At 47.2% G+C, this 25731-nt stretch overlaps 1 protein-coding gene across 1 annotated transcript in view; it reads left to right on the top strand.

Moving 5' to 3' along the window:
• Positions 1-25731, top strand: part of DNM1 (dynamin 1) — a gene marked incomplete at its 5' end in the record, with an annotated part of 41943 nt that overhangs the window by 15930 nt on the left and 282 nt on the right. Inside the window, 8 exon segments of the mRNA XM_009865342.1 lie at positions 944-955; positions 2205-2318; positions 12878-12987; positions 13447-13558; positions 14787-14798; positions 16040-16210; positions 16373-16614; positions 16941-17159. Of these exon segments, the coding sequence (XP_009863644.1) occupies positions 944-955; positions 2205-2318; positions 12878-12987; positions 13447-13558; positions 14787-14798; positions 16040-16210; positions 16373-16614; positions 16941-17159 (992 nt within the window).

The following is a 25731-nucleotide window of genomic DNA, read 5'->3' as shown; positions in this document are numbered from 1 at the left end:
AGGAATGGAGGTAAAGTGTTGTAAACGGAAATGAGTGCTTGATAATCAAGATCTTGTCTTGCTTTTCTGGTAGAAATCCATATTAATGTTGGTTCATCCCCTTCACTAGCTTTGCTGACTCTTCTGCTGAGGTGAGGGATACAGAACACTAGGTCTGAACTGTTACAGTACAGAATTGTCTTTTGTAGTTATCTTTCTTATCAGTAGTATCTACTTTTCTGGAACCTCTATACAACCAGTCAAAACGTGATTATAGCCATGGTTGCACTGGGTATGTATGAGAATACACCCATGGGAGAAGACAGCAGTAGAGGGGAGGAGTTCCTTTACTCCTTCAGGAACTGCAAAATGTGTGCATACAATCAAAAAGGGGCTAATTACATGTTCTCCTAGATCTGCTGGGGACATGAAAAGGCTATCTAGGCTAGAAGATTTTACAAAAACAAAGCATTACAAGCATCTTCACAGAGAATGGAAGCAAGGGCTTTTGATTAGTTTGCAAGACATTCACTCCTGACATCCATCCTCTTTATAACACGTTTGACCACCTTTCCCTGCACATAAACACGCAGACTGATTTAGTGCTGTTGGCGTGCAGGTAGGTCAGCAGGTTGGGCTGGCCAGCCATCCGTTCCATGGGATCGTGGAGCAGCTGTAGGGAACCCCACTCTGCAGCCTAAAGAAGAGCTGAGCGTAAAAGAGTGCAAAAGTCAAACTCTGGATCTACCTGTAAAGCGCTTTGGCTTTCCCATTAGCAGACTTTATGTTGGGGTGGGGGTTGCTTTTGTTGACACCTGGGAGTAAAGGTTTGGTACCAGCTTCCAACTTATTTTATTTTTGAGCCTCTCTTCTCCTGCTCCAGCTTTCCTAGTAACAATCTCTCCTCTCTTTGCTCCTCTCCTGCTCTCTGCTCTGCTGCTGTTGCTATGGTTCCCCTTTGCAGGATGAGATCCTGGTGAGTAGAAGGCCACTCAGCAGGGTGTGCTAATGAACATTAATGTTGCATCTGGGAAGGCAAGAACAGTGTGAACAAATTATTCCCTCTGCTGCTGAATGTGGAGAGGAGGGTAGCTGGTGATAGGCACAGGTGAAGCAGAAATGAAGTGAAAAAGTAGTATGCTGAGGGAAAATTCGGAGCTGCTGGTACATCTTTTGAGTGGGTGGAGATAAACAGCAGTAATCCAAGGATGTGTGGTTCTGTTTCACTGCCCCCTCCTGTCCACAGAGAGAATAGGACTGTCTTGAGTTAACTGTAGGCATGGAAGGAAGATTCAATGCTCCTACGTTTACCTTTATAGGGCAATTTGACAGGTAAAAGGATTGTCTGCCTGTAGGCTGCTTGCACGGGGCAGCTTGCTAATATGAAGTGCAGTCGCATGTTTTTCAGTGCCACATCGTTTTCAGCACGCACATCCATACAAGGTACACAGACATAACGCATGCAGATGTTTTTGGGTGTTAACAGTGCAGTAATACATATAAAAGCTAATGCATTTAAGCTGATGCATACTTGCATTTCTTCAGTGCATGTGTGAGGCTCTAAACCAGCACTTGGTGAATTGGAGTTCCCTAAAGCGTTACAGCCTGGCTTCCTCGCAGACTGAACTTAAAGGAACTTGTTTTGCCCAAAATTGACTACCTAGATACCTGAGTATGCTGAAGTCCAGGGTACTAATTCCAGATGCACCATTTTGTTCTGTTATACTTAGTGTCTCCTTTTTACTAAACTCAGTTCTTTCTGGGTTGCTTGCCCGTCCCTTCTTGAACGGGTTCCCCCCACCCCTGAGCTGAGTGAAGCACTCCACACGTGCGGTGTGCCGAAAGGTGTGCTGGTGTCCTGGTTTTCTCTAGGCATGGCCTTTTCTGGATGTGTTGCTGTGATCTGGTGCTTGTAGGTTATGCCAGTGTCCGAGGCACTCCTGATGCAGTTCTTCCTGCATCTCTTTCCTCTTGGCAGAGGGTATAACGCACAGCACTGCCAGGTTCCTTCCTGCGTCCTTTTTCTACTATTCCTGGCCTTTCTGAGGCAAAGACCTTCACTGGCCAGTTGAGTGGGGGGCTCTCCTGGCAGCAGCAGAGAGCATGGTGTTCCTTGTCTTTCCGTACTACTCTGAGCGTAGGGATACCCTCTGGGCTTTCCTCTGTCGCCTGAGGGGGCAGGCTTTTAGGGCCCTTGTTAACGCTCACTGCTTCCACCTCCTTAGGTCATCCGAAAGGGCTGGCTCACCATCAACAACATCGGCATCATGAAAGGTGGCTCCAAGGAGTATTGGTTTGTCCTGACAGCGGAGAACCTCTCCTGGTACAAGGATGATGAGGTGAGTAGCTCAACTCTGTGCCTTGAGTCTTGGCCATCTGATGAGGATGAGGATAAGGCCTTCAGGGTGTTAGAGATGTATCTTCTAAGTACTGTCTGCAGCTTGTGACACAAGCTGAACCTATCCTTGGGCTGGGTTCCCTGTGGTCTCAGTGCTGCTGAGCATTTCGGAATTGATGTGGCTGTGGCTTTTTTGATGCACAAGGAGTACCCTAGGAGCCCTGACTCAGCAGAAAGTTGACAGACATTTTGAATGAATTTGACCTTTGCCTTGCTGTGGCAGCTGTGAGCAAGGATGTGATGGGTCAGTTCCAAGATTTGGACTTTTTGGTGTTTCTGGGGCAGCCCATGATGAGTTTTGTGAATGAGTGTGGCAGAGGTTTTCGTGCATCGTTCCTGGTCACAAGAAAAATGTTCTTTTCTTTCTGAGCACAGCAACAGGAGCTGTGAACCTGAAGCTGCTGTTCCGGTGTTGGCTCCTTTTGACTTTGTTAATTAACCTCTCTAGGATACGGTTGTTAGACCTGCAAGGAAGGAATGTCTTTATTTTAATGTTTCTATATTGAATGTGCCAGTTAATGCATTATTTGTAAAATTGTTTCAATTGTGAATGGTTAGAATACTGCTCATCAAAAGTACAATGTTGTGTGGAATATCACTGACAGCAACATGGGCCTACTCTGTAGAGCTGACTGAAAATTCTGAATATTAGGAATTCTGGCAATGTGCTGTGGTGTCTTTCTGCTTCAGTGGGAAGTGATATAAGCAGGTAGAACTATCCCAGATGGAATTATCATTTGTTAACAGTGTCTTGCTTCCTGTGCAAGACAAAAGTAGATAATTGTCTTTTATGATTACTTTGAAAAGAGAAAGAATAGCAGCATGGTTTTGGTAAAGACATGATCGGAAGGGTTAGCTCCACTCAATGTGCTGGGGGACGGAAAATGCCTGGTATGATGTGGTCGTGCATTCTGACTTGATTGAGGTTTAGGAATGCAAATAAAGCAACTGCTCTGTCTCTTACTGTGGTTTGTGTCTCTCAGGTGTTCTGAGGCACGCAGTGGTGTGCCTTGGAGCCGCAGCTAGACCAGGCTTCTTGTGTGCGTCGTATCAGTGGGCCTCTGTCATTCTCGGCAGGTGGAAATGATGACAAATACGGTGATGAATCAGCCTCTAAATATCGCTTTCTGCATGGAGACTGCTGCTCTGCTGCTATGGATGAGCAGACAGCACTTTTCTAATTAAAGAACAAGACACTGGAATGTCTTTCACTAAATCAGTGTGTGTCTGTAAGACTCCTGCCCTTTGTATTCGGAGCGGCTTGGGGAGGCTTCACTTTCTTCTAGGCTGCGTATACAGGTCGAGTGGTTGTAAACATCGCATAGTTTTAATCAAAGCCAGCTGCTGCATCTGTATTAGAGATGATCATAGCTCCCTGTTCTTCCCCGGGGAGTGGGAGGGCTGCAGTGGGGCTGTGTAAGCTGTTGACAGACTCCAGTTGCCTGCCATGGGGATTGGGCCTCCCCTCCCTCCTGAGGGAGGGCAGCCTTGGTTGAGGGTCAGCAGCAGCCAGAGGTTTGCACCACTTCCCTTCTGTGCAGAAAGAGAGAGAACTGCCTCGTGAAAACAGTTCCCTGCCAGCTTTGGTCCCTTAAACACAGGAGGACCAGTGCTGAGGAGGTCTGAGCTGCCTCCGAGAAAGGAGCCTTTGTCTTCAACTTAAGTGGGAGCAGGGGAGACAGGGGAAGCGTGTTTTAACTTGCTTCCTCCCTAAGTTCAACTCCTTGGTCACTGGCTGTTGTGAGGGAGAAAGGAAGCAATGGGCTTGTGATAGTGGACTTGGGCTAAAAGTTGGTGCGTTTTAGAGGCAGCTTGCAAAGCCTTGAGCGTGGGGATTCCCATCCCAAACGTCAGTCCTGCGTGGAGCTGGCTCCGTCGGATCTGTCTGCAGCGTGTGGTCATCTGCCAGACAGGGTTAGCTTTGTGTGTCTTGGAGCTCTCTTCCACCAGTTCAGGGGGACTTGTGTCCCCCTCCTGAAATGTTCTCGTGTGTTTTTAAAACTGTACACCATGATCTTTCTTCACTCAAGCTCTGGGAGGAAGGGGGAGGCTTTGTCTGCCCCACCCTGCAGTTCTGTGGGCTCTCTTGTCCCAGTTCCCCTGTGCTCTGGCAGCTTTCCAGGGGGAACGAGGAGGGAGCTGAATCTGTCTTGTGTGGATGGAAGCGCTGGTGACAGAGCTGTGGATGATGATGGGGGAAGGAGCAGGGTGAGAAGGGGTGGGCTGGGGTGAGGGTGAAGGTTAGGCTAGCATCTCTGGAGCTGGGAGAAGTGGGGGCAAAGCCTCTCCCTGCCCTGTTTTGCAAGCCAGGACCCAGAGTCTGCGGAATGGAGACATCTGGACCCCATTAGTGAAATACCAGTCTTTCCGCAGTGCTGGCTTGTTTTTCTTCTGCCTCTGAAGAAAAGAACTGAAACTTAAAATGTCTTAAAGGGCCCAGCATTGCATGTTGGTTGGGATATATGGCTGTTGATGCTTTGGAGGGGCCTGAAGGAGTGTGCTGGGGAATGGGAGGGGAAGGAAAGAGCAGACCAGGCGGGGGTGGAAAGTTGGCTCCCCACTCTGCCTTCCTGCCAAAAGCATGTGTGTGTGCTCCTGGGCTCTCTATTTTTCTTCCTGTCTCCTTTCAATGAGTCCAACACTGGCCCCCATGGAGAGTGGCCCCCCAGAAAGCTGCCCTCCCAAGACCTGGAGACCCTCCTGAAGTACCTGTGCCCTGGGGGATTACTCTGCAGGCCAGCTGTGGGAGGGAGAGGTGAGGAGGAGCCTGCTCTGGCTGCTGGCGATAGAGAGCAAGGTTTCCTTGCCTCAGGGAGACCACAGCGTCCCCAGGGCCGGAGCAGAAGCACAGCACACTGCCTAGCTGCCGCGCAAGCACCGTAGTGAACACAATGCAAGAACTTGATTTGAAATAGTCCTGTCTGAATCCCTGGTGAAACGCGCAGTTCCCATTTCTCTGCAGGGCTTTTCTGCCTGCTAGAAAAGAGGGTCTGTGAGCTGAGCTGAGCTAGAGCTCCTGGTGATGGGGACCTTGTAGGCAAGATGCAATGGGCACTGTGCTCAGTGGTTTTTATTAATAAAGCTTACTGTCTACTGGAGGGGACTTCTGCATCCTCTGCTCTGCAAGGGTGGCGATTTCTGCTGGAGTGCCTGTGACTGTGTGCCGGAGCGTTTGCACAGCTGGGTAGATGGATGTATCTGCTATTTCCTTTGGGAATTTGCCTGAATGTACAATACAGATGGGACCTTCTGTCCTTACACAGGTAAATCATGTACTAGAAATTTGGGGCTTGTAAGAACGGGTGGCTGCTTGAGAAGAATATAGCCTTATTTGCTTGTGTGAAAATATTCATGTGTTGCATGCGATGTCAGTGTGTTTGAGACCCATGTATGTGCACGAGGGGTGGGCACAGGGGTTTAGGTACTTTCAGGTGTATGTGAGATGCTTCATATTCTTTAGGCATCACATTGATTCCTGCAGCATGAGTTGTTCTTGAGCTCTTTCTCTGTCTTTGTGGCTTCTCTTTTGCTTGAAGTACAAAAGTATTCTCTCCTGTCCTGGTTAAGATGTGACCTTATTGACAGTCATTAGATAGCTGCTTATTCTGTACCTGCAGATGTACCCAATTCTAGTTTTAAAATAAATGCATTGATCGATACTGAGAGTGCTCCTCTAGTGCACACACATGTGCATCCCCTCCTCCCCCCCTCGCCAACAATCCACTCCTCGAGGCCCAGCTCAGTTGGTAGAAATTGTTTTATCTTTGCTCTGATGCCCACCAAGGTTTTTGTGTCCAGCTTGTTTAAAGAGCACAGGAGCAGGTCTACTCTGAGGTTCTTCCTCTCCTGCTTTCCCACTGCTCTCAGGTGATCTCTGGAACGTGTTCCTTCTCTTCACATTCTCTGTGGAGCTCTTTCATTCATTATCTTTTTTTCACAAGTGCATGTTTTCTCATGGATAATATCTTACTCAGTCTCAATCAGTTCTCGTTTACACTTTCACTCACAGTTTCTCTTCTTTCTTTTCCAGACAGACATCAAAGCAAGCCAAACTTCCAGAGCACCCAAACCTCCAACTTTCAATCCTTTGTGGGTTTTTCTTTAGATTAATGACCAGCATTCTTTACAATGTGAAATCCCCTTCCTCCAGTCACCTTTCTGTGCTTGATCCCGTCTTCTCAGGTGGCAAGGCACAGTTCAGTTATAACTCTGCTAGGCCTGTGTGTCTATCTCTGCATTCTATGGCAAAGTTTAGCATCTGAAACACAAGCCACCCTGAACACAACTGCTCCTGGAACAAGTGCATGAAGCTGAAAGAAATAAGAAGGGGATGAGAGAAATGGAGGAGGAATAAAAGGGTTGTGAATAGGATGGTGAACAGGCAGGTAAAAGTGATCATCAAGCATGGCTCCCAAGGGTTATACCCTCCCAGGCTGAGGGATGAGTGAGCTCTGCATGCAGCTATCCCCGCAGCCCACCCTCTCCAAGCATGTCCCGCTGCCGTGCAGGTGTTGCCGTCCCCGTGCGGCACTGGCAGTGTGTGGTGTATCCCAGCACAGCCTAACCAATGTGCAGACTACTGTACAATCTCGTAGTCCTGAACAGGTAGTCTGAACACTGGGCAGACGGAGTGGAGCCTCTGCGATCTGCTCTCCGGCTATCAGCAGCTCATTAGTCCTTTCCCCACCCTGCTTTTGGGATGGGGTTTTGGGGGCAGAGATGGGGTGAAATTAAGTCCAAGTCCTGATTGGAAAAACATCCTCTTCTGGCAGCTGGGAAGAAGAAATGTTGCTCTCTGCGTGTTTCTAATTTGGAGCAAGCTTCCACGATCCTTCCTCTTCCAGTGCTGGTGTCATGCTGGTACCTGGTTTCCACCTGGAGTGTGCTGCACCTTTGTAGAAAGAGAGGGAAAAAAAAATAAAATCAGTTACTGCTGTTTGAGGAGGGAAAGCTGTGAAGTTTTGGCTGTTTCCCAGGTGCGCAGAGCTTGTTGCTTCATTCAACTCCTTTTCTTCCCTGTGGAGCTGTGTGGGAGGGTTCCCAGGCCCCACGCACCCTCACCTCCTTCTGCCCAGCTCTCTCCTGTAGATCAGCCCTGTGCCTGGGGTCCGGAGCAAAGCTCAAACAGGACCAGCCTTTGCTTCCAAGTCCTCAAAAGGGTCTTTTGACCCACCTTGGCCTTTGCAGCTCCCCTGGGGCTACTGTAGGAGCAGTCTGCACCCCTTCTTTTTTTCTCCCCCCACTATGTCTGGCATTGCTGAGCCTCCCTCCCTCTTCTGGTTTTTGCTCCCTCCCTTCTTGCTTCCCCTCTGTCCTTCTGCCTCAATTGACGTGGCAGTGGAAAGCTAACTAGACTCGAGGGAGGAGCTTGCTGGCTGCTGGGAAGGCCGGAGGTTGGCAGGAAGTGAGAGGCTGACGGATGGGGTTGCTCGGGGGGAAAGAGAAGGTTCCCTACCCCGCATGGAAACTTGAGGAATGCTGTCGCTTTCTGGGCCGCTTGGCTCCCGTCTAACGATTCCAGATGTTAGCCCTAGCCCCTGCGGTTTGCTCCCTCTCTCCCCGGTGCTGCGGGGATAAAGAAGGCTTTATGTGTATGCCACGGTCTCCCTTCCAGGAGGACAGTTCAGATTTGTGGCCAAAAATATGAATGCCCAGGACTCCCGCTTTGGCCCTAACCGTGCGCTGGGGAAGGGTAACCAACCCTCTCCCTTTCCCAGAGGTTTGCAGCACTTTGCACGTGTCTTGCACTTCACCTCATCAAAGCAAGCCAAATACTCGGGACGATTCAGCCCTGCTGTGCCACAGGGACAGGTGTAGGAAGAAATGCCGGCTTGTCTTTGCGAAGGCTGGTGGGCATCGCTGTGACCTTAGAGAGGTCACGACGGTGGAGTTTGGGGTGCTGTAGCCTCTCTTGAGCTACTTGCTTTCTGTCTGTGCTTTCTGATATAACCACTGATGGCTTCCTGGGATTGCATTTAGCTGCATTTTTAAGTCTGCGCGTTATTTAGCTGATGTCAATAAAAATCTTGACTGTTGCACAGGTGAGTTGATTACCATTGGTGTGCTTACTAAGCCAACAGTAATGGCTGCGATTAATCACGTAAGTCCAGGCCTAGCGTCTACAGAGCTTCTGAACTAAATCAGCTTAACATCTTAGGGTGTGTTGTTTAAGTTAAACCAACGCAGTTTTCTGATGTAAACAAGCCATTACAGCTGCTTTGTAGCTTGGAGCAGTGGTTGCAGTGTCCAGTAAATTATGCTCTGAGGGTACAGGTGGGCTGTGTTTTGAAAAGATGGTCCTGAGAGACCTGTGTGTTGTGGGGTGACTAGAGCTTCCTGGAAAAATCATGGCTCAAATTCAGCTCTTCTAATTTGTATTTTCTTTGCAAAGGCAAGAAGCAGAAAGCGGTTGGTAACATCTTGTATGGGGAGGGTGGGCAGGGGGTGGTTCAGCTTAAAACGCTCAGCTAACTTGCTTTCAAATCTCCAGACTGTTTCTCAGAGACTTCCCCCTAATAATCTTTTAGTGTGCCTGTATTCATGCAGTGTGTTCATTATCGATTACAATAGCGTTTTTCCATTTAAGTAGAGTTTTATTGCAGGAGTTCCTAAAATGCCACACGTGCTTAACACAAATGATTTGACTCGAAACTCCAGTCATCGCTGGGGCAGGTTTTTTTACCCCTAGTGCTTTACAAATTACAAGAAGGAAAGGAGATTAAGAGGTTTAAGCAAGATGAATTTCTCCTAATTTCACATGGCCACCACTTAAAACAATGGCAGTGTTCTTTTTCCCGTATCTGCAGACCCTTATCTATGTGCGAAGGGAGATGTTTGTTATAACAACCGTGGGGAAACCTTTAATTAGTTTATTAGTGCTCCAAATGCAAACTGAGACCTAATAATTCTGCCAATTACTTTCTTGAGCTGCAAGTGCCAATTTCCAACCTTAGGGGAGCCCACACATGCATCTGTCAGCTTCATTTCACGTGTATCCAAGAGTAGGAAGATTTAACTTGCCTTTGAGGCAGTCCAGTTGAATGGAGGAAGTGCTTTGAGTCAGACTGGCTTGCTGCCTGCTGAATTTTATGAACTTCTTGTAGGCTATTACCTATGGATTAGCAACAAATAGTTTGTAAGCGATTGCTGTCTCTGGCCAAAACCAGTCTCTAGAACTTAGGCACCATAAGGAGGTGTGTAGCCACAATAGGGATGTTGCAGCATCCGTTTGTTTTTTTTCCTTCACACTCTCCAATTGGAATGGCTGATGGATCCTGGTCTCCTTCCTGGCCATGTGTATTTTCTTCTCCGGTAGATGCACAGTACAGAGCCATATGGCTGATTCTGCACTATGTTGGGGGCGGGGGACTAATCCTCTGGCACTTATCCTGCCACTGCAAGTAGCTTGCAGACATCTCTTTCTGCAGTTCTCCATGCAAGCTGTGTGACTCTTGTTGGGAGCAGCAGCCCTGAGTTTTTTTGGGGTAGCTAGCCCCATGCCCACAGCATTCCTGAGCTAGTGCTGAGTATTTGTGTTCTGTTTTGTACAGCCAGTCTGATGGTTTCTACCACTTTGCTACCTCTCCTTGGCCCCATGGCTCTACAGATTAACTTACAGCCAATGTGCACATTTTACATAACATTCTCTGCTGAGGCACTTTTGCCTTTTTTTTTTTTTTCTTAAAGATTAGGGGAGATATGAACAACACAAGCTTCTTGGGATCAGACCAAGGCCTTTGAATGTAGTATTTCACAAACTACTTTCCCATTTCAATGTATGCTGGCTCTTCCCTCTAGTCCCTGTCACCCCCCCCAAGTCTGGAAAGCTAGAGAGAGAAGCCCTTTTCCCCTCTTGGCCAGGATGCTGCTCAGCCATAGCACATACTGCCAGATTGCTAACATATGGGCAGAGGGCTCAGCCAAAGTTTTGAGAGGCTCAGCCCTTGGCAGCTCGTTCCACACTTTCCTGTCTCTACACTCAGGAAATGAAGTCAGAGTGTTGATATAAAACAGGCTGGGCTGAAAACTGAGAAGCTGGAAAGACCAAAGTGGGGGACCGGGAAGGGGGAGGTGTGGGGAGATGGAGAGGGGCAGGGGCTCGCTGCGGAGCACGTTGCCCTGCAGCAGATGTGCCTTGGGGTTTCTTGCCTTGCTCCAGCACCCTCCATTTGATTTCTTTTGCTACCTTGGAGTCGGAGGACTGATATTTTATGCTGGCAGGCAGATATATGCACTTCTTCTCTGGTGTATGGGAAGATCGACACGCGGAGCTAGCGTGGTCGTGATCGTGCAGCAGCATTTATGCAACAGCTTGGAAGGGGTGAAAGTTGAAACTCTGGCAAAGACCTTGTATTTCCATATCTGGGACATGGGATTCCCTTACCTTTTGACTTTTTTTTTTTCCTGAAAAGTGACTCCGTTGCTAAATTTCTATGGAATGATGAGGTTCTAATGCCGAATGATTTTTCTCTGGCAGCTTTAACATCAGTTGTTTTCTTACTAGCCCAGAGACTCTGGGGTTGGCTGCAGGGCGTCGCAGTTAAGCAAAGCTGCAGTGGGGGTGGTCTGTCTTGCCTAGGATCTTAAGAGTTGGTGAACTTCACTTCTAGGTCACTAATTAAATGTAGACCAGTGTAGTAATAACCCAAAGTAATAAAAAGCTGGAAGCTGGCTGTGGCTTACAGAACCTGAAGTGGTCTCTGTGGCTCTGAGACCAGTATGTCGCTGACAGAGGTCACAAAAATGCTTACCCCCCTCTAATCTAGACTGATGAACAATGTTAAAAAATCCAGGAAAATTTGCTTGAAGATTTGCTTTCATAGCCTGGCACTCCTGAGAGAGAATGGAGAGTCTGGTGCCTATCCAAGTGATGTACTTTCTAGATGCTGGCTTCTGGGATACTCTTGTTGTATAGATTTTGTGATGGACTGTTAAAAATTTCATCTTTGGGGTGCATCGGAACTGTGTAGTGTCTGATACTTTTAGGAAACTCAGGTCGACTTAGCTGAAACTTAAGAGGGTGCTAGGCTGAACTTGCCGTCCCCTGAGCTCGGTAGCTTTGTCACCCTTATCTGCTGCTCTGCCCTGCCCCTGTTTTCCAGCTAATGCTTTGGGATCTCTGCCCACTGACCGTATTTGTTTTCCCTTCTTGTTTCCCCTGAGAGCAATCACCTTTTGTTGTTTCTAGCCAAGGAAGGTCTACATAACACCTCGCAAGGGGACAGTCACATAGGCATGCCTGCACACAGGGGCAGGCTCTGCTGCTAGTTGGGGTTTGGATAGCTGCAGGCTGCCTTTCGGAGACCAGTGCGATGGCTCCCTCTCTTGTTGTGCTGGGGTATAAAACCCAGCTGGAACAGGAGGCTCTAAACAGGGACCTTAAAGCAAACTCACTTGTATTGATTTTCTGTAGATCCAGTTGCGAGATTAAGCCAGGAGAATTATTTCCGACTTAGTTTCTGAATGCAATGTGAAAATTAAGATCCACTTTCTTTGTTAAAAGATGATACCTAGGGACAAAAATGTTGAGGTGGTTTTTTGGATGCCCTGTTTCTGTGTTTAGCTGGAGATATCTTGTAAGAACCAGACGGAAGGGTTCTGGGTCCGGTTACTCTGAAAAAAAAAAAGGTCCCTTAAAGCAACTTGAGTCTGATCACTGAAATTTCAGACTCTGGTTTTTAACATTCACCAAACAGTGAACTGTCCATATTGCTTGAGCTTCTAATCATTCAGAGCATGAGATTTTCATTAATGAATGTAGTTACTTGATTTTTTTTCAACTCGGGAGGTCTCCAGCTAACCTTGCATTACCGTAGTCAGAGCTGCTCGTTGATCTTCTGATGCCTATTTATTATTGCTTAATTAATCCTTTAGAAAGGTTCACAGCAAGCAATAGAGTGTAGGACAGTAGATTTTCTCAAGAGGTGAATTTAAGTCAATATAGTCCATATCTTCTGTGTCAAACCAGCTTCTGTATCACATGCCTGGCTCTTCTTGAACCTGGATGTTGGCTCAATTAAAACACTGAGGTGGTGACAGTGGGGCTGTGCAGGCTGCTTGTCCCCTCTCTGACCAGCCCGTGTTTCCACCCCATTACTGCTGTCCTGGGAAGAGGTATGAGGAGCCTTTTCCAGACACCTGCTCTGGGTGTCAAGTGGCTGATGTGAGGGTCTTGGTGCTGACTGACCCCTTGCTGGGAAGAGTGAGAACCTCGATGTCGATCCCAGCATAGGAAAGGGGACAGTGCCATGCTGCTTCCTCCTTCTGGAGGAGTTAGTGGGGCAGGGTTATTGGGCCACATCATAAAAAAAAGCAGTCAGGAAGGACAAACTCTTTGTTTCTAGAGGTCCTCTTTTCTCACAGACTTAAGGAACCAGAGGGCCTGGGTTGAGAATGCCTGCCTGGTGATGTGGGGGCTGTGTTGCTGCGAGACTCCTCTGTGCTGGTGGAGTAGGGGCTTCAGTGGAGCAGTGAGTGACTTGCTGCTGATTCTCTTTTCAGGAGAAGGAGAAGAAATACATGTTACCGGTGGATAACCTGAAACTGCGAGATGTTGAGAAGGGATTCATGTCCAGCAAACACATCTTTGCTCTTTTCAACACTGAACAGAGGTATGCTTGCATCTCAACGCACCAAGCTGTTGAAGCTAAGGACAGGCTTTATGTAATGTTAGATAGGAGAGAGTAGACACGAATGTGTTAGAATAGCTGTCCAGGAAAGATGTGTGGAACTTTTAAAGAGAGTTGTTTTGGGAGGAGATGGACAACTTCAAAAAAAAACAAACAAAAACCCTCACAACTAAACACACACAACCCCCCCCCAAGTCTGACGTCATTCTTTGTGTACCATTTTCTTCACCAGTGCATGGTCTACAGTGTGACCTTTGTCTTCAGCTGTTTGGTGTGGTTACCTGGGCCAGGATGTGATTTGAATATCTATTTATAATCAATGTTCTTAGTGAGTGAATAGGGAAAGCTGTAAGAGATTGGTGGACTTCTCCAACCAGCCTGGGTACCCTGTCCAATCCTGTTATGCAGTAGAGAAGAATAAAATGTTTGTCTTCCTTTCAGGAATGTTTACAAGGACTACCGGCAGCTGGAGCTGGCCTGTGAGACCCAGGAGGAGGTGGATAGCTGGAAGGCTTCCTTCCTTCGTGCAGGAGTCTATCCAGAGCGTGTTGGGGTAGGTTATAGCCATCATACTGGTATGAGAAGGCACACAGCATGTATCTTGAAGGAAAGCTCCATCCTCTTGTGTTAGAAATAAATAAGTCCACGAAGCTTTGTGTCTTCTGGGAGCTGAAGATATTTTGGAACAAGAATTTAGGTTTTTTGGTACGTCCTGGTTCTTCCTTTATGGAAGCTTGGGATAAAGTAACTGACAGCTTCAAAGGGGAGATAAGGAGATAAAGTAGGTAAAGACTGCCTTGATAAACCTTTCTAGCTCTCTTGTTTTGTGGGCATTAAATTCCCTATGTAGGGAGCCCATTTACCTACCTTACAATGTGTCTGAGTGAAGGCACTGTTCCTTTTCAGTAGCGTTCACTGTACGGCTGTGTTAGGAGCTTCCTGGCTCGTTAGCGGTTGTTATTCTATTCCTTCTGCCACCCAGTCAGGAAGGAATGTTCTTTTGTTTTTCTTTTGCTTGGTAGATATCTTAATGTAGTACTTTAGCAAGACCTCTTACCTCTTCCCTTAACCCTGTCCCACAACGCTTGCTGTCAGCATAATGCTCTGCTTTAAAAGTCTGTTCTAGAGAATTGTGGTGTATGTTCTTGTTCAAAGCCTTCCTGTTCCTCTGTGAGAGGAAGTTGCTGTTAATAGTTTTCCCGTTAGAAATGTGATAATTGCTTATCTGTTTGCATTTGTTGTTTCTAATAGACTTCTTGCAGTCATCTTTCCTGTTACACTTGTTTTAAGGCGAAACACAAGATATTCGTTTCTTGACAAACTGAAGTGATATGATTAGGGACTGGACCTTAACAGTGACATTGCATCAAATTGGCTTTGAACCAGGCTGGGCCTCTTAAACATGTACCAGTAAAGGGCACGTGCCACACCTACTGGTGTGCCAGTGGAGTGGTTTCAGGTAGGAACACTGATTTGTTAGGCTGACTGTCTCAAAACTCAATGTAACAAATAGCCGTTGTAGGTAAGTAAATTGCCCTTTGTTGCTAACCATGATTTCCTTTGCAGAGCATCTCACTTCAATTTTCAGTTTAGCCAAACAATTAACTTCTTCCACTTCCAGGGTAATCTAGATATTTAGGCATTTTTAGAGGGATTGGTCTTTTGCTTGTTCAGTGCTAGTATGGGATCTTCTCCAAATTCTGAGATCAACTATAACTCTTTTAATTTTTTGTCCCTTTTTGTTCTAATTTTTTCCATATATGCTCAAACTGGCCTGCCAGGACAAGGACAAAGTAAGTCTGACCCTCTCTGCCTGTGTTGCCCCCTGGGGCTCTCACTGGATAGTTCTCTCTTGTTTTTTCCTTTTGTCACAGTTTCCTGAGAGGCATTTGCCTCTTCTCCCTCTTTGTACCTTCTGTTGGATTGCTGCTGTTTGTTTCTGTTCTTGGTTTGAGTTTTCCTTTTTTCTTTTTATTTCTCCCTTTTTGTATGACTTCTGGATCTTGGTGCAAGCTTATTTTGGGGTTTTTTGACCCTCTTTTTTTGTTGTTTTGTTGGGTTTTTTTTAAGTTGTCCTGTTTGATGTCCACTTCCTTGACTTCTCACTGAGACTTTGCATTCCTTCATTATGTAAGATCTTTGCAGGAAAAGCTCAAATGAACAAGAGAATTTGCCCTTTCTCATACATTTTGTTGCCCAAAACAAAAGATGGGCAATTTCCTATGCTGCTGCAAATCCTTCATGATTGGGACAGTTTAAAAGAAAGGTTTTTATTCTTTCTAAAATCAAAGGTTTAGGTTTTTTAATTAAGCATTGAGAAAGACAGCAGTCTTTCATGCTTTGCTGCTTTGAAATTGTTTGCTAATGGACGAACATTGGTGATTGTTTCCTGTCAAACAGCACAGTCCAGGTTTTTGCCTTACAGAAATCTAAACTGCATTTCAGACAGGAAGAGATTCATCTGCTTGGCATGAAAGAAAAGATAATTATTACTTACTATGCAGGATTTGCAGTTAAAGGGATCACAAAGGTTTTCTAGGTTATTCCGTCTACTTGCAGTCTGACTGAGGGGAGCAGTTATTTCACCTCTGTAGCTGTTTTCTCATTTGTGTAATGAGGATAAAGATGCAGAGCATTAGAGAGCCTGTAAGGCTTAATTTATTATGAGTGCTTCTTGGATCTAAACTGAATCTGGGCATGAAAAACCTTCCAGGAAGCTATAAACATTAGAAGTACAGCTTTGAGTATTCATTAGAGCCATAACCTGGGAAGGTTGGTCAGGAGTCCCCGTTGCCTTGCACCTTTGTGTAAAACTTTCTACTAAGAGAGCAGCTTTATTGTTAAAGATCCTCAGATCTGAGCTGGAGAAGTCTGTATGAGCTGAGCTGTGCATTGACAATCACAGCTCAAAATGTAAGTTTGAGCTTTATTTATTGCGTGTGCTTTCTATGTGTTCCCCTCTCTTGGCTCTCTCCTGAAAAGATGATTTTGTGTTACATTTGAAGAACAAATCTCTTTCTCCTTTTCTCTGCAGGCCAGTGAAGCAGAGGAGAATGGATCAGACAGTTTCATGCACTCCATGGATCCCCAGCTGGAGAGACAAGTGGAAACTATCAGGAACCTGGTGGATTCCTACATGGCAATTGTCAACAAAACCATCAGAGACCTCATGCCGAAGACAATCATGCACCTCATGATAAACAATGTACTTATCATACTGTGGTCCATGGAGGTGGGGAGATGCAGCAGGGGAGAAACAGGGATGGAGTAAATCTAAGGCAGCTTGAAAGGAGGAAGAGCTGGGGACAGAATGGAGTGTTTTGGGAAAGACAGTGAACACCAATTCCCTCTTTGTGCTCTCTTACAGACCAAGGACTTTATCCATTCGGAGTTGTTGGCAAACCTGTACTCCTGTGGTGACCAAAATACGCTGATGGAGGAATCGGCAGAGCAGGCCCAGCGTCGTGACGAAATGCTGCGCATGTACCATGCCCTGAAAGAGGCCCTCAACATCATCGGGGACATCAACACCAGCACTATCAGCACCCCTATGCCCCCACCGGTGGACGACTCTTGGCTGCAGGTGCAGAGCGTACCGTCTGGACGCAGGTACCAGAGGCTCAGGGGGAGAGCCCCACAGACCTGCCTGATGCCTCTTTGGTGGCTAGCTGGGGCCTCCTGCTGAGAGGGAGTCCTCCTCTTCCCCTCTTCTCCCTGTGGTTGAAGAGTTCTGAGGATTTGAGCTGGGAGGCTTGCAAGCCTTGAAAGCTGTGATGTCTTTGCACAGAGTGTTGGAGGCCTCTAAACCCTTAGGTTAGATGGTGCCTGAAGTAGCTTTGAAGGCAACTTGGGACCTGGTGGTGACACAGAGGGATCCCAGGCCTGTTGTTGCAGTTGAATGCACATTTTTTTTTTTTTTTTTTTTTTTTGGCCAGGTCTCCTACGTCCAGCCCCACGCCGCAGAGGAGAGCTCCCGCTGTTCCACCCGCCAGACCTGGGTCTCGAGGCCCAGCTCCTGGACCACCTCCTGCTGGTGGGTCCACACTGGGTGGTGCCCCCCCTGTGCCCTCCAGGCCAGGTGCCTCTCCTGATCCCTTTGGGCCCCCACCTCAGGTTCCTTCTCGGCCTAATCGTGCTCCTCCTGGTGTTCCCAGGTAAGTCCTGAAGTGCTGCTCCATGCAGGTGGGATATGTCCAGCTTTGGGGTAGTGGCCTTGCCAATGCTTAGCCTGCCTGGGCCACAGACAGAGAATGGAGTGCATGGTGTGGGTACGGTCCTTGGGTATTTAAATCGGGCCCATAGGCCCATCGTTGTCCACTGAGATTTCATTGTAGAGATGAAGCAATGCCAAGGCAGCTCTCGGGAACCAGAGGGGCAGGCTCTTCTCTGCACAAACCTCTGTACAAAGCTTGTGTACCTGAGGGCTTTATTAAAGCTATCGTACCAATGCCTCTGCTCACGAATAGGAGGCGGTCACTAGAGAAATTGTCGCATGCCTTCCAAGGCAGTTTTCCCCTGTGTAGGGCTCCCCAAAGTCTGAAGTTGCTCCTTGCTCAGAGTTCTTCAAGGTGAGTTGGAGAGACCTTTATCTACGCTGTTCAGATGCGTTTTGGCTAGCATATTGCAATATTGCTGGCAGGGAAATGGATTCTTTTAGGCATTTTTGTTCCTTCTGTAATCAACTTGAACACTTTCCAGTCTAGGGCGTTCAAATCCCATGGTTTTGCATTTCCATTAGGAAGTTTTTCTTTCCTGCTTAGTCACTTGAAACACACCTCAGCATAGTAATAAGGGATTACTCCCTTGGCAGCTAAGCATGTGTTCCCGAACAGGACTTAGGAGGCAGTCTGGAACCAGCAATGCTTTTATGCTGTGTGCTCGGTCTCCCTATGAGGAAGAGAAGGTAATTGCAGAGTAAGGAATGAACATAGCCAGAAACTCCCCAATGACATGCCAGAGGGAACACTTCCCTCATGGAAAATACCTCCCCTCCAGTGGATGCTGAAGGGGAAGTGTTCTCTGCCATGCTGTACCCAGTCCAAAGAGATCATAGACCAGTTTAACTCTGGCGTGTGCAAATGGTTTTACTTTCTTGGTGCCTCTGCCCCAGTCCTCCCTATGCGCCTTGGTGCAGCTCCCACAGTGACTTGTCCTCGCGTGCCTCAGTGTTGCCCTAGGGACTGCAGTCCTGCTGGTGGCACCTGTGGATGTCAGCATGCTTCTGCTGTGTATTTTGGCTCTTGCTTCTTGTGACCCTGCTTTTCCATATACTGTTACTTCGTGGTTTTGTTTTCAGTATACTTATGCTTCTTTCTGTCTCCATCTTCCTTCACTCAGTTTCATTTCTTCACTCATGAAAAATATTCTATATACCTGATTATCATTATAGGATTCTCCAGATGGGTTGAAATGAATTGGCTTTTTCTGAAGAAATCTGTTGTAGTCTAGCTTGGTGGCTTTTCTGCCTTTTGCAGGAGATAGAAAGGAAAGGTAGGAAATGGCATTGAAGCAGAAGAAAAAAGTGTTTTGTACTTAACCAAGTAATCCCTTGCTGTAGGAGGAGAGATAGTAGGTTTGACTGCATGCTGCTGACTGCCCTGATCTGGAGTTGAGAATGTAATTCCAGAAGCTGTGAAGTGATGCTCATTCTCTGATCCCCCTCTCTGATTCTTCCAGTTGTTCATAGACTCCTCCGGATCCTGATACCAGCTTGTCATTTGAGTTCACTGGTGAATGGAGAATTTCCAATGACAAGGGACTCTTTCTCTTCCTCTCCTGTATATAGAATAAGACTGTTCCCTGCTAGCACTTGGACTCTGGGTCCTTCTGCCATGGGTGAACGAATGCCATTTCCATTGTTGCTTTTTTTTAATGCCCATCTCTTCCCTTGCTAACCAGGCTATACTATTGTGTCTGTGAGAGAGGAACAAAGCTTTTGTATACGGTATGAGTGGGCTTTTCTGTAGGAGTTGGTGTTACACAGTGAACTGGAAGTGTGTGGTGGTGGCTGGATGTACTTTGTGTGTGTGCGCACTGATGCCTGTATGGAAGTTGGGCAGTTCTTGTGCTTCTGGTTTGTTTGAGCATCTGATTTTATGAACGATAAACTCAGGCAAGTATCACTCTACTTCTTTCTCACAAATGTAATTTTCTCAAATACATGCATTTGGGAGCTGAAAGTTACAAACCACACAAGGTCCTGTCTGTGTGTGGTGAATGTCTGCATTTGGAGTCTGTGCCTATTGGAGCTATGCAGGAGGATTTGGTTTGGAGGGGGAAAACTATGAAGATCTTCCCCCAGGTATTTAGGCTCTTGAGTTTAGAATACCATGATAGAAACTGTAGGTGAAAGAGCTTAGGCAATGTTGAAAGAGAAATAAAAAAAATTAAGTGAGAGCGATTTAACTATTGGAACAATCTGTTAAAGGTGTGAATAGGTCCTTCTCTCTTTGGTACATCTAAGGAAAAAGGTGAGAGTGATCAGCGTCCTTGTAAGCATAACTCCACACAGCTTTATGACTTGAATTATTCAGGAGGTCAGAGTAACTGCTCTCGTGATTTGTGACCTTCAAAATAAAAGCCTTCACCTGCTGCTTCCCTTCCTGACTAGTGCTCAGGACCGCGTGTTACCTCCCTCTTTCCTGAGCTGTTTGTTTCAGCTCCAGCATGTAGTGTGCTCAGAAGGTGGGAGTCCTCAGTGAGAGACAAGTCAAGCTGCCTGCGCCCTGCTGGCGGGCATTGGGGCTTGGGAGTACTGCTGGCTCAGCAGGTACCAGTGTCAGCCTGGATGAGTGGACTCAGTAGGTGAGTGAGCAGTGGCCAGTAGGTGTGTGAACAGCTATTTGGCTTTTGATGCACCCCTGTGCACGACAGCATTCTGGCTGCACAACTCTGTCTGCGTGAAGTCCTGCGTGGTGAAGCGCGGTCCTGCCCGGCACCGCGCGCATGTGCTGTGTTCTGGAGAGGGACCTGGAATGTGTGTCCGTGCGAGTGTGAGAGTCTCTGTTCCACCTTCCTGACAGTCTGTGTGGCCTCTGCCTTGAACTGTCTGAACTGCCATGTTGATTTCGTGTTGTCTTTCAGAATCACTATCAGTGACCCCTGAGGAGTGGCAGCCACGGTACGTTTTGCTCTCTCCCTGCGATGCATGAGTCGTTGTGTCCCCATCCTCCATTACTGCGCTCTGCAGCTCGCCTCTGCTGCCTAGTTCTTGTGTTAGTAACAGAGTCCCTTGTCCAATGAAACCACCTCTGCCAGGATCTCAACAAGGGAGGAGTCTTGAACAACAAAAAAAAGACTGATCAGAGACAGCAGCTACTTGAGCTGCAGGAGCTGGGAAAGCCTCAGTACCTGACTTAAGGTCACTAGAGGATCCTCTCTCTGCTTCCAGGTAGAGGAGGTGGGATGGGGGAATGAGCTCTGGCAGTAAGGTCTAAACTGTGTGTCTTTCATTTGGCTTGTATTCACACTGACTGGGAGATCAGCTGAATGAACTCTGTTTCGATTTGGTTTATCAGCTGTGTTAGGATCCAGATAATAGGGACTTGGGGAGCTGTTAGTTCAGACTCCTCTTCTTATTCTAATGTCTGGCTGGAGAAGTGCTCCCATCCTCACAATGTCCCTAGTGCTCAAGGAAGGCAGGAAGAGTTTGGGTCATTAATACCAGGACTTCTATGTCTGAGTGTGGGGTAACTCTGACATCGAATGTTCCCTGTTACCCTTATGTTTCGTCACCCCAGAAGTGAACTCCCTTTGCTTGTTCTCCACTTGACCCTTTGCCTTCTAGGTGACTCTTCCATTTCTATTCAAACTGCCTTCTCTTCTCTGCCTTCTTCCCCTATGAGAAGGGGTTTAGTGATCCCCATATCCCTTCAAACAATCTGCCCTAGGCTCCTGCCTGTTTCCCTTCCCTTTTTCTCCCTGCATTTTGCAGCATTGTACCTGTTCAGTGATGTCACAGGGTACTGGGGCAGGCTCGTGTACCGTGCTGGCCCAACAACTCTTCCTTGTCTTGTTAATGCTGCGAGGGGGTGTCAAAAGGGAGATCTAGCAAATTCTCCTGAGCGTTTTCCCTGGGAACCTCCAGCCCTCCTGGACAAAAGGGCAGAGAGGACAGAATAGGGCGAGTGTGAGCTTTTTGGGGCCCTTCTCCCTTTCTCTGTGGATGTTGTTTCTTGAAGCAAAAGGTCTGACTGGGAGGAGTGGAGCAGCAGCAGCTGCTGGCTGTGGCAGAGAACCACGGGTGGGGAGCATGTGCTGAAGCTCTGGCTTCACAGGAATAGCAGCAATTCAAGCCTGTGTTCCAGGGCAGGGGGGTCACAGCTCCCCCCATTTTGCAGCAGGCTGTTTGTGTTTCTGCTGCCTGTAACCGCAGTTAGAGCTGAGAGGTGCCACATCATGTCAAACCAATGCAGTGATTGTTCCGTGATTGACATCTTTGAGGACGTCATCTGTCAACCCTCCTCAGTGATGACACAGCGCGGAGGTGTTGGAGCAGTCGGCAGTTTCCTCCAATCCTTTGCTGCTGCAGACATCCCTGACAGCCCTAGAAACATGTATCTTGGTGAACAGCCTCAGGGAAGAGGCTCGCTGTTGTCTGTACCTCATCTGGGACTCGCTGTTATGGGGCGTTCTGGTTTTAATCTCGCATAAATAGCACCAAGGAAATAAAAATTCAAAACTAAAACACCACCAAAAAATCCCACCCAAAACCTTTTGCAGTTGATGGGAATAAAAGTAATGTTTTACCATCTCTGTCAGGTCCTTGTCAGCAGAACTCCCTATTAGCCCATTGGTTCCTAGATATGAGTAGCTCCGTGTTTTGTCTGGATGTGGCTTGAAAGGCTGATTTCAAAGGGCAGTTGGTGTAAGTTGTGTCCTCAAGCTCCTGCCAGGACTTGGCTCATACTTCCCCTGCACAGGAGACTGCCACAGGCTTCCCCGTGAGCAAAACTTTTCCTTCTTGTCCTGATGGAGAGAGGTGACTTTACATTGCTTTGCCAAGCCCTTCTATATCACTGAAGTGAAACGGACTGAAGCAGCATTTTGGGGGTAAATGATGCCTGCCTAAAACTTCTATGTCACTTTTTGTGCTGGGAGACAGTTTTCAGCCTTTTATAATCTTACTGGACAGATTCTGGAGGTGTCTCCAGAAAACCTGAGCAGAGCCAAAACCTGTAACTTTAAAAAGTGGCAGCCCCTTCCTTGAAAATGCTCTGAGCGCAGAGAGAAATAAGTGTCTGCAACAATCAGTCATAGTACGTTACAAAAAAGCAGCCGATCTACCTGCAAATTACTTGTGCTCCTTTCATCCTGTTGATTCTGGTAGGGTGAAGTGGCCTCTTGTGCCAGAAGACGTTACCTAGTCCAGACACTTCAAGCATCCTTTTCATGTAAATCCACAGAAGCTATTGGAACAACCTGTCCAAACTCCTGAAATGCAAAAAGCCCTTCGAACTTCTCAAAAAAAAACCAAACCCAACACCAAACCCCCCAACTTTCTAACAGATATGACTGTGCAACTGCATCTTACTAAAGGTTGAGCTGAATTTTTGTAAGGTTTTTAATTCGAGTGCTATGACTGTTCTAATGACAGCAGTAGCCATCCCATGGCCTTTACACCGTGAGCGCCTTTCAGAGGTAACTCTCAGATCCCACATGTCATGAAGCTCAGGGTCACAGATTCCCAGCTCTAACATCTCATTGCAAGTTTTGCTTCAGGGAGAACATAGTACTTCAGCATCCTTCCAAGGTGGCTGTAATTTTCAGGTTAGCTCAATCCCATCATTATGGGAGTGTAACTTAATTAGTGTGCTGATAACGGGGTCTCACAGCCCCCGTTGACATGTTCAGTCAAGGAAATAACATTTGGAAATGTTTTACTGTCTGAAGCTTTTTTTGTGTATCATCTCCCAAGGCGAGGAACAAGTGGTTGTAAGTGTTTTGAGATCTGGGGCTTAACAGAGATGGAGCAATAGATTCTGCTGGGTCTAATAAACAGGACTGTCGAGTTGCTCTGGTTTGGTTGCTAAGATGAGGGAGCTCGCCCCAATTTAGAGGAATATAGCTGCTCGATTCAAGGCTTGCAGATAGTGCAAAACTAGACTTCTTTACCTCAGAAGACTGTACTGATGCAAATACCCTCCTCTGCCTCTCTTTCCTTCCTCCTCTCCTTTTCCTCAGCCCCTGTGTTGGGGAGGGCCTTCATTTCCAGTGATCACTTGATTCTCTGGAATCTAAATTAAAGCTTGTCCATGTGGAATTGGTCAGGCATTAACTCTGTGACACCTCTTTCTGTATGATCAGTACAAACGCCTTCCACTCTATTTGGTCTACGTCCTGCTGGGTTTGCTCTTTGCATTTCAAGGAGCTTGGACTGTAAAACTACTCTGGCTTGGTACTGGAGAATTTAATTATCATAATGATAGACCATCGTGATGCTGCTTAGGTTGCAGGTGCTGCAGGGAGCATACTTTAAAGGAAAACCAGATTGGACTCACTGACTTACAGAACATTTTTTATTTTTTTGTTGTAGACTTCTTAAAGCCTATAGTCGGAGTCTGAAGTGATCTTTCAAGTAATGAGTTGAAAGAGATGGCAAGGGTGCTGCCTTGTATTTTCTGTTTGGTTCTCCCCTCTCTCCAGTCACATACAGGAAGGAGATCCTAGAACACTTAATCTGGGCAGAGGGCAAACGCTTCAGTTGCTGCCCACTTATGTAGCTTCAGTGCCAGCAAAAGTTGAAACAGGATGGAGTAGCAATGGCCAGAGCTCCCTTTATTGAAGGAGAAGCTGCATTTGCTGGACACCAGAGCTAGAGAGCTGAAAGCAGCAAGCTTGCCCTGACATCAAACATCAGTATCGTGTATTGGAATAGGGAAGCGCAGCCTTGCAGTAGCCTCAAGGGCAGGGGAGGAAGGTGCTCCTCCAAACCAGCCAAGAATCTCTGACAGCAGCGTGTCTCAGAGGACCCCATCCATGCTGTGTGACTGTCATGTGCTTGATACAGGAGCTCACTGTTGTCCATGCTTCTCAACTCTCATTCCAGAGCCAGAGCACTCACTGGCAATAAATCTGTGCTCTTCCAAATTTCAGAGGGAAAGCAAAGCTGGCTGTCCAGTGGATTGCTTTACTGGTGACCCATGCTGCGCAGAAAGGCCAGTGCGAGGCCCCATATAAAACCTCTAAATGTCCTTCGTGGAGTTGCGCTCTGGTAGTTTGTGCCTCGAGTTTTATTCTCTTGCTGGCTCAGGCGAGGTGGAGAAGCATGTGTGATTGTGACTGCGATTGCTGTGCTAACCACAGTGTGTGTTCTCTTGTTTTTGTTTTCTGCTTTTTCACAGCAGAAGGGGCCCCGCCTCACCTACTCGACCTACCATAATCCGACCGGCTGAACCGTCCCTCTTAGATTTATAACTCGAGGCTGTAGACAGCTGGCGACGAATGCCGTGCTGGCGGCTTCCCCATTCCACCCTCCCTTCCACAGCCACAGTCACTCCTCTCATCCATCCCACATCTCTGCCTCCCGCCACCCCTCTCCTGGTGTGTCGTAAAGCACTAGCCTAGTGATCGAGCTCTTCGTCTTCACTCGTGCGTCCTGTATTGCTTTGTGAGCGTAGAGTAGCCTTCATGAGTGGCATGGATCCCTGAAGTACACAGGCTCCTTGGAGCGATCAGCCACAGGGACGTCTTTGAGTGCGCGTGGTGGCTGTCCGTCCAGTAATGTCATCTGCCTGGTCTAGCCTGGCTGAGTGTCCTGCCTGCATCAGTTAGCTGAGCCGTAGCTATTTTCTTTTCTTGTAGTTAAGAAGACAAAAGTGTGACTTAGAAGAAAAATACCGTCAAAAAAAAAGTGACACCGTTAGGAGCAGATTAAATGTCCTGTGTATTAGTTTGACTTCTAAGGTGCAAAAATTCACGTTGGGAACAGTGCAATCAACCTTATGTCCAAGCGAGGCAGGGAGGTTTGAGAAAGGGGGGAACTCCATGGATCGGCATAGTCCTGCTAGAGTCAAGTCCGAGATAGCGCGCGCACACACACCTCGGTGGGCAGGGAGCCCCGGGCCTGCTCGCCGCAGCTCCCCGGGGAGCTGGGGACATCTGCTGCCGACACGCTGGCTCCTGCCAGCCGTTGTCTCGCGTCACCCTTTTTGGCTGACTTTCCTGAACCCAGCAGGGAGAGGGGAATAGATGCGCTGCTCCCCCTTGCAAACGGACAACCAAATGTTTTCAGGGAGTTCGCTGTGTAATGTTTTGTTGAAAAATATTTCTGCTTTGAATAAGCACATCTTTCAGTGTTTTTTGGGTACTGTGGTGACTTCTTCCGTAGCCTTTTCTTCTTGCATGTGGATGGTACGTGTTTGGGGAAACTTGTAACCGTTGTTGATTGCAACTCATCCTTTTAAGGTTTGGGTTTTACTTTTCATGCTACATGTATTAAAAAAAAAAATACTTGAGAATTAAAAATATATCAACCCTGTCCATCTCGGATGTCATGTCTCTGCTAGAGCTGAATGAGCCACCTGTGTTGCAGGCTTGCAGCCAGGCCCCGCACAGATCTGAGTTACCTTGTTTCCGTGCTATCGCTCTTAATTTCTGTTGTGGATCCTCTATTGTTCTGATGCCAGTTACTTTCTGTATTTTAACTGTTGTTTTACTACCTCTCCCCTCTTCCTTCCCTTCCCCTTTTCCTTTTTTCTTTGTTTTTCTTGTCTTTAAACTCTAGCC

The sequence above is a fragment of the Apaloderma vittatum genome, unplaced genomic scaffold (assembly GCF_000703405.1).
Source record: "Apaloderma vittatum isolate BGI_N311 unplaced genomic scaffold, ASM70340v1 scaffold11942, whole genome shotgun sequence".
NCBI lineage: Eukaryota > Metazoa > Chordata > Aves > Trogoniformes > Trogonidae > Apaloderma > Apaloderma vittatum.
Note: the sequence above shows the minus strand (reverse complement) of the source record. Positions and strands in the feature narration are given on the sequence as shown.